This window comes from Manis javanica, chromosome 11 (genome assembly GCF_040802235.1).
Source record: "Manis javanica isolate MJ-LG chromosome 11, MJ_LKY, whole genome shotgun sequence".
Lineage (NCBI taxonomy): Eukaryota > Metazoa > Chordata > Mammalia > Pholidota > Manidae > Manis > Manis javanica.
Window position 1 is genome coordinate 37,524,410 of NC_133166.1, and position 17,799 is coordinate 37,542,208.

The window sequence follows — 17,799 nt, forward strand, 5'->3', positions numbered from 1 at the left end:
AAGAAAAAAAATTGTAACCATGCATGGAGATGAATGTTAACTACACTTACTGTGAGGATCATTTTGCAATATATATGTATTGAATATATATAATATTAAAACATTATGTTGTACACCTGTTAATTATAGCTTAGAAAAAACCTGATGGGGTCAAGTTGATAGAGGGACCAGCAGTATTGGTATCACCCTAAAGCTTGTTAGAAATGTAGAATCTCAGGACTCACTGTAGATTACTGAATCAGAATCTGCATTTAATAAGACCCCTGAGTGATTTGCATGCACATTAATGTTTGAGAAGCAATGGATTAGAGGAGTTGATTATGGTGAAAATTTTTACACTGGGGATACTGTTAAGATGATTCTGGGCTTACTATCTAGATCAGGGGCTAGCAGTTTTTTCTATAAAGATCCAGGTAGTAAATATTTTTGACTTTGAGGACCAACAGTTTCTGTCACAACCACTTAACTCTAGCATTGTAGTACAAAAGCAACTGGAGACAATACATAAACAAATGAGTGTGACTGTTGAGTATGGCTGCATTCCAACAAAACTACAAAAACAGGCAGTTGGTTGATTTAAAAAAAATGAAATAGTTTGCTGACCCCTGATCTAAAGCTTAATGAAAGTCTTGGCTCCTATGTAGTAGGTATTTTTTTAGTTTTCTTGTTTCTGATACTACTTACTGTCTTCTGTGAGCAAGTATTCCTGTCTCCACTCCTCTCTTCTGAACACAGTGATGAACTTGGCTGGTTGATGTTCTGTGAATCCTAGAAGTAAGAAGAGAAATAATTGAAGTATTAAAAAGCCATAATCTCCTTGACACCATGTTTTCCTCCCCTGGATTACCAAGAAATGTAATATGGGCGAGCTTCACATTAGCTAATTCTCTGGGTTTCTTTCCCTTTTAGTTTCTTCTGGCCTCCAATAAACTCATTTTGAGCTGCTTAGGTGAGCCAAGGGAAATCAAGAAAAGATATTTTATCCTTGTTTGGTCTAGGTTCAGCAATAGCTTCTTGATGGCAAAGACAGTGGTAATCAGAGAGGAGCTCAAATGTAACAGGTAGGGGGTGGGGGGTGGAAGGGCAGAGAAATATTAAGCATCTCCTCTCTATCACTTTACATACATCATTTGAATCCTTACATAAATTCAGTATGATCCTAAGTTACAGATAGAAAAACTGAGACCAGTATTTTACCAAACTTTAATATGCCACTTACTGTTTGCCAGGCACTTCTCTGCTTTATAAACTCACTTGATCCTCACAACTTCATGAAGAGGGAACTTTTTGCCCCCATGTTAGAGATGGGGCAATCATGCTATGGAGAGAGGTTAAGTAACATGCTAGAGGACGTTCAGCTAATAAAGGTGGGACTGGGTTTTTAATCCAGGTAGGACTGGACCCAGAGTTGGACCCAGTGCTGACTCCAAAGCCTTGCTTTTCCCCTTGTACAATGTAGTAGTATATTCTTCAGTCCTTCCCTGAGATTTTTCATCAGTGCTAATCCCCAAAGTTTTGAATTTTAGCTATTAGTATAACATTTCCTTATAACTCCTTTCAATATTCCTATTTTTCTCTACCAAAAAACAGCCTTTATTAGTATAAGAGCTGCAGTTGCCTGCTTTATATGCATATGACAGTCTGAAATATTTTCCTTAGTGATTTCTCCTAATCTGGCAGATTACTGTGTAATTTTTGTCCTGTCTTCCTTATCTTTTCTTTTTTCCTTCACCCAGAATCTTGCTGAGAATAATGTCAGTGTCTCAGTCATCAAGTGAGTGTTTGTTACTCTTTTTCTTTCATTGTATTGTTGGACTAACCCCATTTTCCATTCTTCAACTTCATTAGATTACTATAAATAATCTAGATTATTATTAGATCTTTCAGGGTCTCCCCTTAAAGTGTCTACCCAAATTTTAGTACTGTGTGTTTGGTCCTGTGATAGATATCAGGTAGTAAAAATGTGGTAGATAGTTCCTATCTTTAATGTATTTACAGTTTGGTGTTTTCCACAGTGTTGGGATGCTGAATTGTCCATGATCTGACACTAAAATGAGTTACTAGTGATACTTAACCAATACCCAAATAATAATATTGCTCAAGTTTTTCAAAATGAAATTTAGTGCTCCTTTACCATAACCTCTTGAATAACCTTTTTTTTTCCTCTAGTGCTTCCGATTTTAAATCTATCCATCAGGACTAAATATTATTTTCCTTACATTTTCCTCTGCTATTACACCTTCAGTGGAGGCAGAGTCATAACATTCTAGGACTTTCATGATGATAAAGGAGATAGTTTGAGATTTTGATTTAAAGAAAATGGGCAAGTGTTTCCTCCTGAGCCTTAAAAAAGGAGCTTAACCTCCTGCCTCTCTTCGGACTGTGTAAGACTGAAGATTGCTGGTCTTGGAATTTTAGAATCTGGAATTCCAGACACCTGAATTATAGTCCTAGCTAAGCCACTAATGTGAGAATGTCTAACATTCATTATTTATTCTGTGACATTCACTTTTCTATTAACTTGTTATGCTGTAAGGAGGGGGGTACTATTATTATCCCTGTTTTACAGACAGGGAAACTGAAGTGCATAAGTGACTTGCCTTAAGTCATGGAGTTGGTCTGAAATATGTGAGGTCAGGTTTTGCAACATAGGTAGCTGGCTGAAAATTAGTGCATTTAGCTACTTACTCTCTACTACTTCCTATAAAAACAAGCTGCCATTACTAACGTATGCAGCAGGTGCTGTACTGGTTTTTCAGTGTGTTATCTTTTAAAATTTTCACCTCTGAGGTAGATGATGCCTTTTTTTTTTTACATGAAAACTGAGGTTCAGAGAGGTATTATTATTTGGCAGACTCAAGATTCGAAACCAGCCACGAGGCTCCAGAAACTTCTCTAACCCTTGAGCCACGTATAACTTTGAGCCTTTTTTCCCACCTTTAAAAACGAGGAGGGTTGTGTAGATGTGTCAGTTCTATGAGGGGAGATTGTAAAGAAAAGAGCTATGTCCGCAGACGGGTGTGAGAGAATGTGGTGTAAAAAGCAATTAAGCCACAGTGGGCAAAGGCACTGCAAGACGCGGGTGGGTGAGGTTACAAATACAAGTAAGATTCCGGCCATGAAAGACGCCCGGGGTGTTAGACTGAAGACAGGCTTGTGGGCGAAAATGGGCCTTAAAGAGTCCATCTCTGACTCGTCAGGGCGCTGCCGGCGCGGGCCAGCAGCCAAGTGCAAGGCGATTCCTGGGGTTTTTGTCCCGAACCCGGGAAAGCACCTCACCCGCCCAAACCCTGCTCCACAGGCTTCTGCATGAAAGCCAGAGAAGGAAGGGGCGCGGCTTCCCCTCCCGCATAGCAGAGCGCCACGTCCCTCTTGGCTCTGCCTCCCCCTGGCTTCCCAGCGTTGGAGCTCCTCGCCGCCCGCCTTCCTGCCCGCCGGCAGTCGTCTCCGCCCCCGCCAATCGGCGCCTTCCGCGATCCCAGTCGGTCCAATCGGCGGCTGCCGGGGGGCGGGGGCTGTCGTCATGGCTGCGAGGAGGCGGGAGCGCGCGGTCGGCGGAGGTGCAGAGCAAAGCCGTGGGTCGGGGGCAGGAGAGACGGGTCTGTGAGCTGCATTCATTCAGCCGGCGGAGTCTTAGCGCGCCAAGATCCAGCTAGGTAAGGCCGGTAGCTCGGAGATGGGGGCGCATCAGCACAGTGGGAGGCAAGGGCGGGTCCTGAGATAAGGCTCAGGTCTTCGCCTGCCCTGGCAGGGCGTTGAGGACGGTGGGGGCAGCACAGTGGGCAGGCACGGGTGGAGAACGCTTCCTGCTCCAGCCCTAGGCGCGGGGTCCCTTTCTCCGCTCCGCTCGCTGCAGGGCACCCCAGCTTTCTTGGGGGCCGATGAAGGTGGCAAGCTTTTGTTGGGGAGCAGGCATGGGTAGGTGCAGGACCGAGACCCGGGCGGGGCTACAAACCCCGCCTTGACAGGTCGCTGGGCAAGGGAAGTGTCTACTGAGGGGAGGGTAAACACAGCGATTCCTGCTGATGCTTACCGACCCACGCGCTGCCGAGCAAAGCTAGGCCGGTGAATCCTGCTCTTTTGCGGGTTCTGATAAGCCGAAAACCCCTGACACTTAGGAGATGAGAAAAGTTCTTGTCAGTTGTATTGTTTTCCCTTTTAAGTGACTAATCAGGTGGGAGATGAGCTGTTTCGGTTTCAGAGTATGAGAAAGATGTTACTTCCTTTCGGCACCTGCTAAGTGGTAACTCAGAGAGCAAATGTGGTTATTGCGGTTGGTGCCGGCCATAGCCAATTTTGGATGGCGATTCTTTTACAATATCAGAAAACGAGAGTGAGAATGACAGCGAGAAAATAAAAACATGAACCATTGAAACATTATTCTAGTATTTGGGAGACAGAATCTCTTGATACTCTTAAAGTGCCCTCTAAACTCCTAAATGGATCATGTACATTTACACAATTGAATAAGGAAGTGCTGCCAACTAAGCCTTTTATTAAAGCTATTAAAGCCATGGATGAATATGAACACCAAACAGTGTTCTATTACAATGGTTAAAAAAGGTGCGTGCGTGGGTGGGTGGAGGGAATGCAAATTTCTGATGGTCAATTATGTTTGAAGAAGGAGATTGTGGACTTTCCCTATAAGAATTTAAAGAACTGATTAAAAAATTCGTTGAACGTCGTATGACTAGTGGTATAATAGATTTGGATTTGGTAACCTATAGCTTCTTTTATGACCTATTTGACTTTTTTTTTTGTTTCTTAACGCCTTTCCTGTGGAAGGAATTCTGTTGAATGATTGGAGTCAGGAAATATACAGTCTTGCATCTTGTCACTGATAGAAATTGTCTCAAGACTCATCCTGATTTAAGCTGAGTTCTTATTTTATAAAACTGGAACAAATCCAACAAATGTTGAACAAATGTTTCTTACTTAATAGGGTTGAAAATTTAAAAAGCATAGAAATTTAGAATTAGAAATCTCTAATAAAATCACCCTTGTTATTACGGTGAACATAGGAACTTATATTTCTCATCTTGGTCTTTAAACTTTCCACGATCTGGTTCAACTTTATGGTACAAAAAATTCACTTCTGTCTCCTTGTGGCTCTCATGCTATTCTTTTCTGCCTATCCTAATTTTGCCCATCTTGCAAGTCCGTGTTGTATTTACCTTTCTCTAATCTCCAGAGGTACTTTACTGTCATATCACACATTTTGTATATATCCTTTCAGCATAGTTTTGCCAAATTGGTTTGTGTTTTGTAAATAACAGTTAAAATTAAATGCGCAATGAAGGCATAAGGGTACCTTTCAAAACACTAGTATTGATTATGGTCACTAATATAGATTATCAGTAGCATGATCGATACTTGTGTTATTTGGGGGGGATATGTTATATGTCTCTATAGACATACCAAACTCATTTTGTGTTATTTAGAATTATATTTAAATTGCCCTCAGCTTCCTAAGGACCCTTTTGATGACTGAGATGTACAAAATACCCTTTAAGTATTAGGTAGCCAGAGGAACTGAATGCAGTATTTTAAAATGTATTGAAACAAATCCTTAAAGTAGGTAATTTTTTAAATATTGTAATTGAGTTGACTTTATTTGGCATGATAGATGATTAACTTCTTCTAAATAACTGGAGGTCTAGAAAGGGAAAATTTGTTATTTGTATGTTTAATACATGGAATTAGTTTATAGGCTTTGAAAGACAGGCTTCTAATAATTTCAAATAACTTATTCAAAGAAAAATCTCAATCACTTAATAATTTTCATCTAACATTTAGAAAAGAACCCCACCATGATATGGTGAAAAGTATACTTAATTAGACTTTGGTAGCTGGATTCCAATCCAGACTCTGCCAAATGATCCTGGCCAAGTCAGTTAACTTCCCTGTGCTTTATAACTTTCATAGAAATAGGATCTGAACCAAACCACCTCTGAGATTATTTCTGGTCCAAGAATTGTATCATTTAAAAATTTTAAAGCAACCTAAAGGAAATTGAGGTAGCAGTTGCATGATTTTATTTTTGGCAGATTGTACTTTAGTTATCTGAAGTACAATATATATAAATAATGAAGACATTTTAATAAATTTGTGTATTGGGTGATACAGATGAAAAACAGTATCTGCTTTTCATAAATAAGTCTGTTGTCAAAGATACTGTAACCTATTAAGAATGAAAAAAAAAGGCAATATAATGGTTTCCTTGACTGGTGTCCTTTTCTACAGGATGAACATCAAAGACACTAAGATCTGTACTAATGTCTTGGCACAGGGAAAGGTTAGAGTCCAGTTGAGCTGGCCATACATATGATGTTTTATTTTGAGCCTCACTTTCCCACTGAATTTCATTTTCAAAGGGAAAAATGGAGTTGAGCAGCAGGTTAATGGTTGCCCTTGTCATTACTGTCATTGAGAAACTCCTAAGCCTTTTTTTTTCTCCACCCTACTCCTTTTCACTGTTAGTATTATGACATTGACAGAGAGAAACAACGCAAGTTTCCTGGCTTAAGGCAGTGCCTTGGAGAAAGAAGCCTAGGTCTCTTGTAAAAGGTCTGTTTTAATGCCAGGGAGGAAGAGGTTGTGTTCCTCTTTTGTTGGATATATTCTTTCCATTGGCCTACCTTTGGCTATGGCAGTGCTCAGAAGATAGTGCTAATGTGGCCTTTTAAAAAAAATGACATTTAAGGTTGTATGTCAAACTGGTTTCTTGCTTTTTAAGTTCTATAACTTTGGATGTTTATAGAACAGATTTTCATTATTTCAATATATAGCTATTTCATTTTCAAAACAGGAAGGGCATTAATATTTATTAATCATTTACTTTTGCCACGCACTGGCTTGTTATATTGTATTCATTCTTATTTTCATCCTATCAAGGATTTATGAAGAATTGTTAGTTCAGTTTTATAGGTAGGAAAATCCAGACTCAAGAGAGGCAAGTAGCTTGCCAGTAAATGGGAGTAGTTAGTATTCAAACTTTTATTTATTTTTGACCATGCCATGTTAATAAAAGTCATATGCCTTTCCAGCATATAACATGCATATCATCAGTCTCCTGCTTTGATGATTTCATGTTAATATACCATAAAAAGAAAGAAATGTATGTGTTCTTAACATTTGAAGGTCTTTTATTTGCTTATTTTCTTTACAGACTGCCTAGAAATAATTGATCATGTTCACCACTAAGTATGCACATGGGCTAACTGCCGTGTATTTTACAGTTGGGTAGTAGGGCTTCTAAAAAGAAAATCTGAGATGTTTTGCTTTACTACAGATCTCTGTAACTGAGACTGGGGCCAAGGTTCATTTTTAAAAGTGGTAGTAAGGGTAAAGAAAGAGTCCAGTTAAGGACTTTAAGAAAAATTCCAGTTAAGGTTTTAACAAGAAAACTCATCCTATATCTTGAAATCTCATTGCTGAGGAAAATAAGCTTATAGTCTGAATTTTTAGTTATTTAAAAGGGAGCAATATAGTAAAACTGGGATATAATAAATCACTATCTTTGTTTATTCTGGTCTTTCATTCTGTTTATTTGATATTTCTATCTTCCCACTGGAATATGATATAAATTAGTCTCCTTCCACATCATAAAAATTTGGTACTTTTTCTTTTCACAGGATATGACAAATGCATACACTATCATGTTCTATTACCACTGTAATAGGGGTAGGTTTATGTTTATATTTAATCTATGTTTATTTCATTTTTTACATTTAGAAGCTGTTAAGTCATTTTTTACTGAAAAAGCATTGAGCTAGGAGCCAAGGCTCCCCACATCACTAATTTGATATTGTGCAAGTTACCTTACCTCTCTGAATCTCAGTTGCCTCATCTGTAAAAAAGAGATAAAAATTCCTCATCTATCTAAAGGTAAGTGATCAGTTAAGAAAGCAAAAAATAAATACAGACTTAATGGTGGCTTAAATGCACAATATGTCTTATGTAAAATAATTCTTGAATAGGCTGTTGAGGATAGGTATAGTAGCTTTATAAAGTGGTCAGGGACCTAAGTTTTTTCCAGTATTTTGATATGCTTTGCTAAGATGTTGCCTTGGTCTCCTATTCCAAGATTCCTGCCAGGGCTCTAACCACCACAGCCAAGTTCCAGGCAGCAAGGCAAAGGCCAAGAAGTATGCATCCTCTTCCTTTAAGGATACTTCTGAACCAAAGCTCAAGCTACCAGGGATACAGGGAAGTGTAGCTGGATGCATGGCTGCCTTGAATAAAATTGGGCTTTTGTTACCAAGGTGGAAAGGAATATTTGGATATTGGAAGGCACATAGAAGACTCTGCTACAGTATAGATCTTCTTTTCTTTCATCATCTGAGCATTAACTACAGAAGGAAATAACTTTAATAAGGTGTGTTTCATTTTTTACTTTTTAGAGTAAAAAATTCATTATGGAGGTCTTGTCTGTGTTATTGGGCATTTGTTTTGGTTATTTTTTAAGATTACCCACAAATGCTTAATAGATGTTTGCTGTATAATTTATAGATGTATTAAAAAAAGAGCCAATATTTATTGAGCCTTTGCTTTATACAAGGCACTAAAAAGACAGAGATAAGTTATCTTTAGAGTATCACATAATAAATCATCAAGAAAATAAATTTATGTTGAAAAATATAATCCATCCCAAGGTACATTTAAATTCAGTATCATCACATGGGGCACACTTTTGCCTTCTTTGTTACTTAAAAGTTGTTTTTTTAAAACCACTTTAACTGTTACCTATTTCGAAATTGCCTTTTATTTCACTAGTAGCCCTTGCTTAATTTTCTTCGGTATACCAATGTTTTATTTTTTTTCAGACTTTTCTTTATAAATACTACATAAATATACCCTATACTGCTCATGTGAAATTGTTTAGTTGCCACTATATCAGTAAAGAAAGTGAATTGAAATAATGTTTCAAGAGAAGGAAACAGAAATTCAGGGAATGGAAATGAGAGGGGGAAAGAATCTAAAGATTCAATCTTTTTAAGGTTATTAGAAGGAAAATAAGGAGCAAATTAAGATTTTTATTTGTACAAAGTATTTTTTTTCATGTTTTCACAAGGTCTTGAATTTTTCCTTGTATCATTTAGGCACAAAGTACAGTATTTTTTTTGTTGCTAATGCTTTAGTTACCATCTCCTGCCTCCAGTTTAGAACCATTGACCACAATGAACAAAAAGTAAGAAGCGGCTTCACGAATATAAAAACAGCTTCATTTTGTTTTTAAGAGAAATTATTTAGCATTTTAAGTCACCTGACTGAAAATGTCTACTGACTGAATAACTATTTTAATGCCTTTAAAGATGTTTTTAGTTAGCAGATAAAGAATCATGTTATGTGTTATTTTGTAAGCAGCTTTTTTCAAATTGTACTTGTTTCTTTAATAGGCTTCCCTGCACACTACTTTGAAACCCTATGAGGATAGGGACCATGTCTATCTTAGGTACCTTTGTGTCTAGCATATTACCTGGTACATAGTGGGGTTCTTAGTAAATATTTGTTAAATTAAGAAATACAACAGATTAAAGAAAACATAGTTCAATTCAGCCTTGAATTTAAAAGGAAGAGGAGTCAAAGAGGAGGGCTGAGTCGCAGAAAAAAAGATAGATGAGGGAGGAATAGAGGCAAATTAGTTTTAGTTTTCTGTACTTTTCAGCCTTCTCACCTGTGACCACTTTTTTTTATAATAATTTTTTTAATTAAGGTATTATTGATATACACTCTTATGAAGGTTTCACATGAAAAACAATGTGGTTACTGCAATCACCCATATTATCAAGTATCCCCCCATGCCCCATTGCAGTCACTGTGTGACCATTCTTTTTAACCACTTCCAGAATATCTCTCCTTACAGTTAAACCAGGAAACTCTCTCTCTCTCTCACACACACACACGCACACACATGGTAAACTTTATCTGGATAATTACTGGTATGAATCAATAGTTAAGCAATCTGCCTCTGTGAATGAATGGGAATTTTGATTTGGTGGCAACCAAGGAAGGGAAATAAGCTTCCTTTTAGGACCTAGAAATTTAGGAGAAATATTTTCTATTTACTGAATTCTAGGAGAGGCTTCAGAACTCTGAATACTTTGTAACTTTGCGGGAGGCTCTGATGCTTTTTCCATGCTATCTTGAGATTACTGCCAGATTTAAAATTTCAGATCATCCTACTTTAGAAAGTAAATCATCGGGCCTGTCCTGGCTTGGATCAGTCTACTGTTTCAGCCTAGTTCAGCCCAGTGTCTCCTCTTTAGGTCTCTGTTCTTATGGAAGAAGAGGGTGATAAGAGAAAGGAGAAGGCCGTTCTTACTGACCTGATAATGGAAGAAAAGTAGGTTAGTCTGTCTTTCCCATTGCCTCTCCTTACCCCTCATCCTGCATTCTTTTTTTATATAATATCTGTATATTATCTGGTTTATGAAAATCTGTAAGTCTGTCTTTGACACATTTGACATTATCTTGCTGTTTAAAGAGATTTTTATGTCATTAATTTTCTACCTAATGTGCTAGAACATTTTCCATTTCTTTTGCTATAATAGTTAACATTTACTGGGGCCTTACTAAGAAGTAGAGTAAATGTTTTAATTAACTTTAACTTAAATAAGTTAATTGTCTTAATTATTTCTAGAATAAACATTAAGAGATTAGGAACTAGCAGAGGGGGAAAGTATTAAAAAAATCCTCCATCAATCAAAAAGAAACAAAAAAGCAAGAAAGAAAAGGAAGTAAATATTAAAGAGGGAAAATAAATAGAAAGCCCAAAAGAAGATGGTAGATTTAAAACTCAAGATATGGTATTTCATTGACTCTAAGATTTCATTGATATTAAGACCCATCAATATATACCATATAGAAAAAATTTTACCAGTTTAACTATGACAGTATGCCTTATCATTTACAGTTTCATTATATGTTTACTCAAAGTACTTTTTTTTTTCTTGTTGAATTTGAGCTCTTGCCCTGTGACTGTTTTTTTTTTTTTTTTTGAGAGGGCATCTCTCATATTTATTGATCAAATGGTTGTTAACAACAATAAAATTCTGTATAGGGGAGTCAGTGCTCAATGTACAATCATTAATCCATCTCAAGCCTAATTCTCGTCAGTCTCCAATCTTCTGAAGCATAACGAACAAGTTCTTACATGGTGAACGAATTCTTACATAGTGAATAAATTCTTACATGGTGAACAGTACAAGGGCATTCATCACAGAAACTTTCAGTTTTGATCACGCATTATGAACTATAAACAATCAGGTCAAATATGAATATTCATTTGATTTTTATACTTGATTTATATGTTGATCCCACATTTCTCCCTTTATTATTATTATTATTTTTATTTTTAATAAAATGCTGCAGTGGTAGGTAGATGCAAGATAAAGGTAGAAAACATAGTTTAGTGTTGTAGGAGAGCAATCGTAGATGATAAGGTGTGTGCCTGTAAACTATGTGTTAATCCAAGCTAGACAAGGGCAATAAACCATCCACGGATGCAGAAGATTTCTCTCAAAGCAGGGGGGATGGGGTTCTGAGCCTCACCTCTGTTGATCCCCAATTTCTCACCTGATGGCCCCCCTGCGACTGTGCCTGTCTTAGGTTGTTCCTCCCTTGAGGAATCTTACCCGTCTCTGGCTAACCAGTCATCTTCCGGGGCCATACAGGGAAATGTAAAGTTGGTAAGTGAGAGAGAAGCCATATTGTTTGAAAAGGTTAGCTTTTTACTTCTTTGCAGATTTATGCCCTGTGGCTCATATGCCCAGCACTTGTCTCGAGGTATCTTTACCACCTGGAGGAATTATGATACTCGGTAAATTCGATATGAGCCACGAATTCTATTTAAGGGTTGTAATTAGGAAGGAAGAAGAAAAGCTATAGAGGTAGCATATGGAAGAAAACATGGGAGGATTGATTATTTCTTTGACATATCTTCTTGTAGAGTACCTTAAGCATGTATAGGGTTTAAACTACCAACTAATTTGCGTTCACATATTAACATAATAGGAATACGGTGACATAAACAAAGCAAATCTGTAATTACCATCCATTTCCAGTGAAGCCAAGAAAACCATTTAGGCACCCTAGGCATTTGTGAAAATTTGTCTGTGATATGATGGATATTGTCCAACTGTACTTGAACAGTCTGAGAGAAATCAGACAAATTAAAGCAGCCCATTTCTGGGATCTGTTCACATCCCATATGTTCTTTTAACCGTAGATAGTCTATAGTCATAAGATTTTGGAGTGCTACAACTTGCACCCCTCCCAACTCCTGGGTGAGTTCCAACAGTACAGATCCGGTCAAATTCGTTGTCTCACTGTATGCACATGCCAGCCTAGACATCTCCCTCCTCATTCCAATGGCAAGTCCAGGAAATGGTGGGATGGATGCACCCACAACCGCAGCATCGCCCAGATCTCTGTGGAGGCTTTTTGATGATCATCCCCCTGGCACAAATCCTCCAGAGAGTGCTGATGCCAGAAGCTCCTCCTCATATCGTATCTTAGTTTATTTTCTGGGTATCCAAGCTAGGCCTTGATCTTCTGCATAGAAACAAACAGACCCTTTGCCCACACTTTGACATGCCCTCTATACCACTGTGCAGAACTCATTGGAGGTCAGCACGCAGTAACTGCTTTTTTTTTTTTTTTAAGAGAAAGGAATATTATCAGAAAAGAGTACCTCCATAGCTGATCATCTAACACCCTTTAAGTGATCAACATTAAGGATATTTAAAGCATGCATTGATCTTTGATTTACCAATAGTTTTATCCTATCAAGGAGTAATCCCCCTTTTCTTTCTTTCTTTCTTTCTTTTTTTTTTTAATCTTTAATCTACACTTACATGAAGAATACTATGTTTACTATGCTCTCCCCTATATCAGGTTCCCCCTAACAACCACATTACGGTTACTGTCCATCAGCTTAGCAAAATGTTGTAGAATCACTACTTGTCCTCTCTGTGTTGTACAGCCCACCCTCCCCTTTCTCCCTCACCCCCATGCATGCTAATCTTAATACCTCCCTTCTTCTTCCCCCCTTTTCCCTCCCTGCCCACCCATCCTCCCCAGTTCCTTTCCCTTTGGTACCTGTTAGTCCATTTTTGGGTTCTGTAATTCCACTGCTGTTTTGTTCCTTCAGTTTTTCCTTTGTTCTTATACTCCTCAGATGAGTGAAATCATTTCTCTTTCTCCTCTTGGCTTATTTCACTGAGCATAATACTCTCCAGCTCCATCCATGTTGCTGCAAATGGTTGGATTTTTCCACTTATGGCTGAGTAGTATTCCATTGTGTATATGTACCACATCTTCTTTATCCATTCATCTACCGATGGACATTTAGGTTGCTTCCAATTCTTGGCTATTGTAAATAGTGCTGCGATAAACATAGGGGTGCATCTGTCTTTCTCAAACTTGATTGCTGCTTTCTTAGGGTAAATTCCTAGGAGTGGAATTCCTGGGTCAAATGGTAGGTCTGTTTTGAGCATTTTGATGAACCTCCATACTGCTTTCCACAATGGTTGAACTAATTTACATTCCCACCAGCAGTGTAGGAGGGTTCCCCTCAAAGCACTTTTTTAGATTGATTTAGGCATGTAGATTTTTCTCACATCATTTTTTGTGCATACAGAAAGAAATTACAAGTTAAATAAACTGGCTAAGTATTCCTACGACTTTCACATTCACAGTCTGATTCTTTTGAAACACTTTCTTGATTCAGACTTGTCAAGGTCTGTAGTTTTTCCACACAACATTGTTCTCTCTCCTGTGGAGAGTGAGGGTGATTTTCTTCTGGGAATTTTTTCAGTCAAGCCACTTTGCCTAGAATTTTCTTCCAAGCCTCTTGACACTCATTTTACAAGCTTTGATGCTAATGCTTTTTAAAAGATGACAACAGAAAGTTTTCAGATTCATTGTCTTTCCTCAACCCCTTCTTCAGAAGTTTGTTGACTGAAAGAAACGCTGAAGGGTTGCAGTTGTCTAGACATGGTATCAGGAATAACATCATGTTGTGTTACTTTTCAGGCAACCTTTCTTTAAATAATCAGAAAGATGGCCTCACAGTAAATCAAGAACTAAACTAATACTCAGGGCAGGTTATGAAGGGCTCTTGGACATTGAAACAAGATTTAGCCTGCCTTCCTTTATCTCAGCCATCATCCATCCCCTTCTCTCTTCCCCCTTTTTATGCATGCAATAGCATTTTTGGGAAATTATTTTATAGTTTAAAATTTAATATGGCAGCAAATTTTGGCTATGGGTGTTTACACAATAGCGTTCCAGTGATAAGCTGTCTTCTAACCCATTCTCAGGATATCAGTCTCTTTAGCACCTTTAACATTAGTGTATCATTTTGAGGCATGTAAAAGAACATCAGATTTTGTCAACATTTCCTACTGACTAAACTCAGCTTTGCTTTTTCCTCAAATAATATGGAAGGTATACAGCGTCTGTTCAGTGCTAGTAGGAAATTTCTTAACAAGTGACATTTGCCTGAATGGTGCATAAATCCATCAAATCAGCCCATATTTCATATAATTTTTTATTGGAGGCATTGTCAGTTTCTACTGCTTTCCTTTGCTTTGTTTGGCTGCTGATAGGGTAATCTTGTTGCAACTCAGCTTAGCCTGCTTGGGGGTATCTTCCTGTCTACTGAGAGCACGTAGTGTTCCTTTACAAGAAAATGTAAAGTTGCTGTTACTCCTTTAACATCAAATATTTGCTTCATGAATATCAGCTGCTTCGTTTCTATGTTTACGAATGACTTTTCATTTCAATGCCAAATCATAATTTAAACCTTTTGAAGACATTTAAAATGGCAGTTAAAGTCAATTTGTGAAGTACCAACAATGTAAAAACTCAATCTGAAGTAATGGTAATAAGAAGAGTTGTGATAAAGTTCATGTATGTGCAGGCAGTAAAGATTATGTCCCAATTGCCACGTGGTCAACCACAATTTTAATATCCCATTAACTGAAAAATACTCTGATTTCTGAGATGTTAAACTGAGAAATGGTACATTTCTCATTAGTACATTATCAGTTATTTGACTAAATATAAACAGAAAATAACTCCATTTAGAAGACAAGAGATTGTTAGACTGGATAAAAAAGAACTGTGTGTGTGTGTGTGTGTGTGTGTGTGTGTGTGTGTAACCACACACTAGTCAAAATAAAACTGGTTTAGCTATACTACTATCAAATAAAATAGACCTTTAGGCAAATTGAGCTATAAAGGTTACTCAAATGTGATAAAAGCTAGAAAGCTAGAAAATGTTAAATTTCTATACACTTAATGACATAGCCTCAAAATATTTAAATAAAAAATTGACAGACTTTTAAGGAAAACAGACAAATCCCAAATCACAGTGCAAGATTTTCACTTACTTTTCTAGGAATGATAGACAAGCAGACAAAAATCATTAAGAATATAAACATTGGGTAATTATGAAAAGTTATAGAGATTGGTTAGTTCAATACTTCTTAAGATTAAAGATGGCTTATAAATTGTATTTATTCTTTTTACTTTGTTTACATTTTATTTCATAACCAGATTTTTTGCTCTATTTTTCACTACTTTTTAAAAAATTGAAATGTGATTCACATATCATTAAATTCACCCTTTTAAAGTGTACAATTCAGGGGTTTTAATACATTCATGAGGTTGTGCCACCGTTACTACTCTCTGATTTTGGAACATTTTCATTACCCCAAAAAGGAACCCAGTACCCATTAGCAGTCATTTCTCTATTCCCCCCTTCCAATACCAGCAGTCCTAAGCAACTACTAATTTACCTTCTTTCTCTATGGATTGCTTATTCTAATCATTTGATGTAAATAGAATCATATAATATATGTCTTTTTCCATCTGGTTGTATTTCTTATTAATCAGTTCTGTTGTATTTGATTTTAAAACAAGCAAGTTTCTTCTTGTACTCTCAGTGTTTTGTCCTCTAAAATTATCAAAAGTAAAACCACTTTTGGTTTTGAAATGGCACTTATCATTCATTATCTCTTTCCTGCAAAATTTAAAAAGAAGCCAGCATGAATGAAATGCAAGTCTGACAATCTCTAAACCTACAATCAAGGAGGATCTTCTTGCACAGACGCCAAGGTCTCAGTTTGATCAGAAGGCACAGTGTCTCATACCCTATATCCAAAGTGTGAAACATAACTGCCTTTACCTCATTTTTATTGCATCTAGATAGGAACCTTTCTTTTATAGCTGATTTTGGTATTATTTGTTTCTAAGCTCCCAGACCTTTTACTTGGCCTACCAATATAATTTTTAGCTGGCTAAATAAGCAATATTTAGTTCAAAAGCATTTATTAATCATATAACTTAATCATTTCATACATTTAGTGTGACTATAAGCAATTTTATTACTATTTTTGATAATGTAACAGAAAAGATCCAAACTTTATTCAGAAGAATAAACTGGTAGTAGAACTTAAGACTTTAAAGCAAACTGAGGTCTAGTTAAATTCCCTTTAAAAAAATCCATTATTTTAAAAAGTGAGAAAATGGTCAGGGAATTATGTATAATTTTGAATTTAACTATAGTTTACTTTTATAATCTCTGGCTTCTATTATGTATTGAAGAAAAGGTGGATACTATTTTTTTTAAGTGTATTTCAAAATATGTGACATAGCTGGCAATTGCTGAGACAGAACTGCTTATTAATTGCCTCAAGAACCTAAGGGACATTGGAGATAATACAGGGTGGAGGGGAGGAATCTATGTAAAAGATTCTTTTAAACTCTGGGTTGACCCTATCAAGGGATAGTAATTGTTTCTGATGAGATCTGCAAAATGAAGTTACAGAGATAGATCACTGAGCTGACTACTTCCTATGTGAATATAATAGAAAGACTATTCAAATAATTTTCACACTTACTCATTGTCTAACCATGTTAGGAGACTTAATTAAGCTCCAGAAGTGTGTGTAAAAGACATCAAAATTGACTTGAGCAGTTAAATCATATCTTGGGCTTTTTAGTCATCGCTACAGTTAAAACTATTATCCTCTTTAATAGTCATTGAGTCAGCCTGTTTGCAGTGGCACATGGAACTTGCACAGGTAAACAAGAGATTCAATTTAGATTTTTATTTTAAAAAACCAACTAATTCAATGATATTTTTAAATTAATTTTTAAAAAGCTAAAAGATACAGAGCAAATAAATTCATGAAAAGATGCTCAACATCATTAGCCAATGAAATTCAAATCCAAAACACAATGAGATACCACTTCACACCCAGTAAGTTGGCTGTAATAAAAAAGATAGATAATAACATTTGTTCATGAGGATGTAGAGAAATTGGAACCCTCATTTATGCTGGTAGGAATGTGTTATTAATGTGGCATTGGGAATGCATGCATATATAGTTTGAAAATATCTTTTTAGGACCTAACTATAATTATGCCTTTATTTCAGATGAGGTGGAGGACCATCCTCCTACAAGATTGTTTTCTCTTGGTTACATGTCTACTTCCTAGTCTTGAAGCTGTGCCTATAGACATAGACAAGACAAAAGTAAAAAATGCTCAACCTGTGGACAGTGCAAAGATAGAACCACCAGTAAGTGAAATGATAAAAAAAGCTTTGTGGGAAGAATTTTAACTAAAATATTGTTAGTATTTATTATCATAAAATTGGACATTTAGGAACTATTTCTGAAATAACAGTAAAGATAGTATTGGATAAGCATATGTTAATATTAACAGTGTTTATTTAATGTAGTTAGTATATTAGATAATGCATTGAAGAATTAATCATGGTACATT

At 36.7% G+C, this 17,799-nt stretch overlaps 1 protein-coding gene across 5 annotated transcripts in view; it reads left to right on the forward strand.

The window, feature by feature from the left end:
* Positions 1-3,482: 3,482 nt before the first annotated feature.
* NUCB2 (nucleobindin 2) overlaps positions 3,483-17,799 on the forward strand; it is a 43,837-nt gene continuing 29,520 nt past the window's right edge. For 2 of the 5 annotated variants that reach the window (XM_073216284.1, XM_073216288.1), the window contains exons 1-3: positions 3,483-3,656; positions 7,735-7,887; positions 17,450-17,593. In XM_073216284.1, coding sequence (XP_073072385.1) covers positions 17,450-17,593 — 144 coding nt within the window. In that variant the 5' untranslated portion in view covers positions 3,483-3,656; positions 7,735-7,887. Of the gene's footprint in view, positions 3,657-7,734; positions 7,888-10,268; positions 10,350-17,449; positions 17,594-17,799 lie in introns of all 5 variants that reach the window. The other 3 variants (XM_073216285.1, XM_073216286.1, XM_073216287.1) reach the window with 3 other exon arrangements.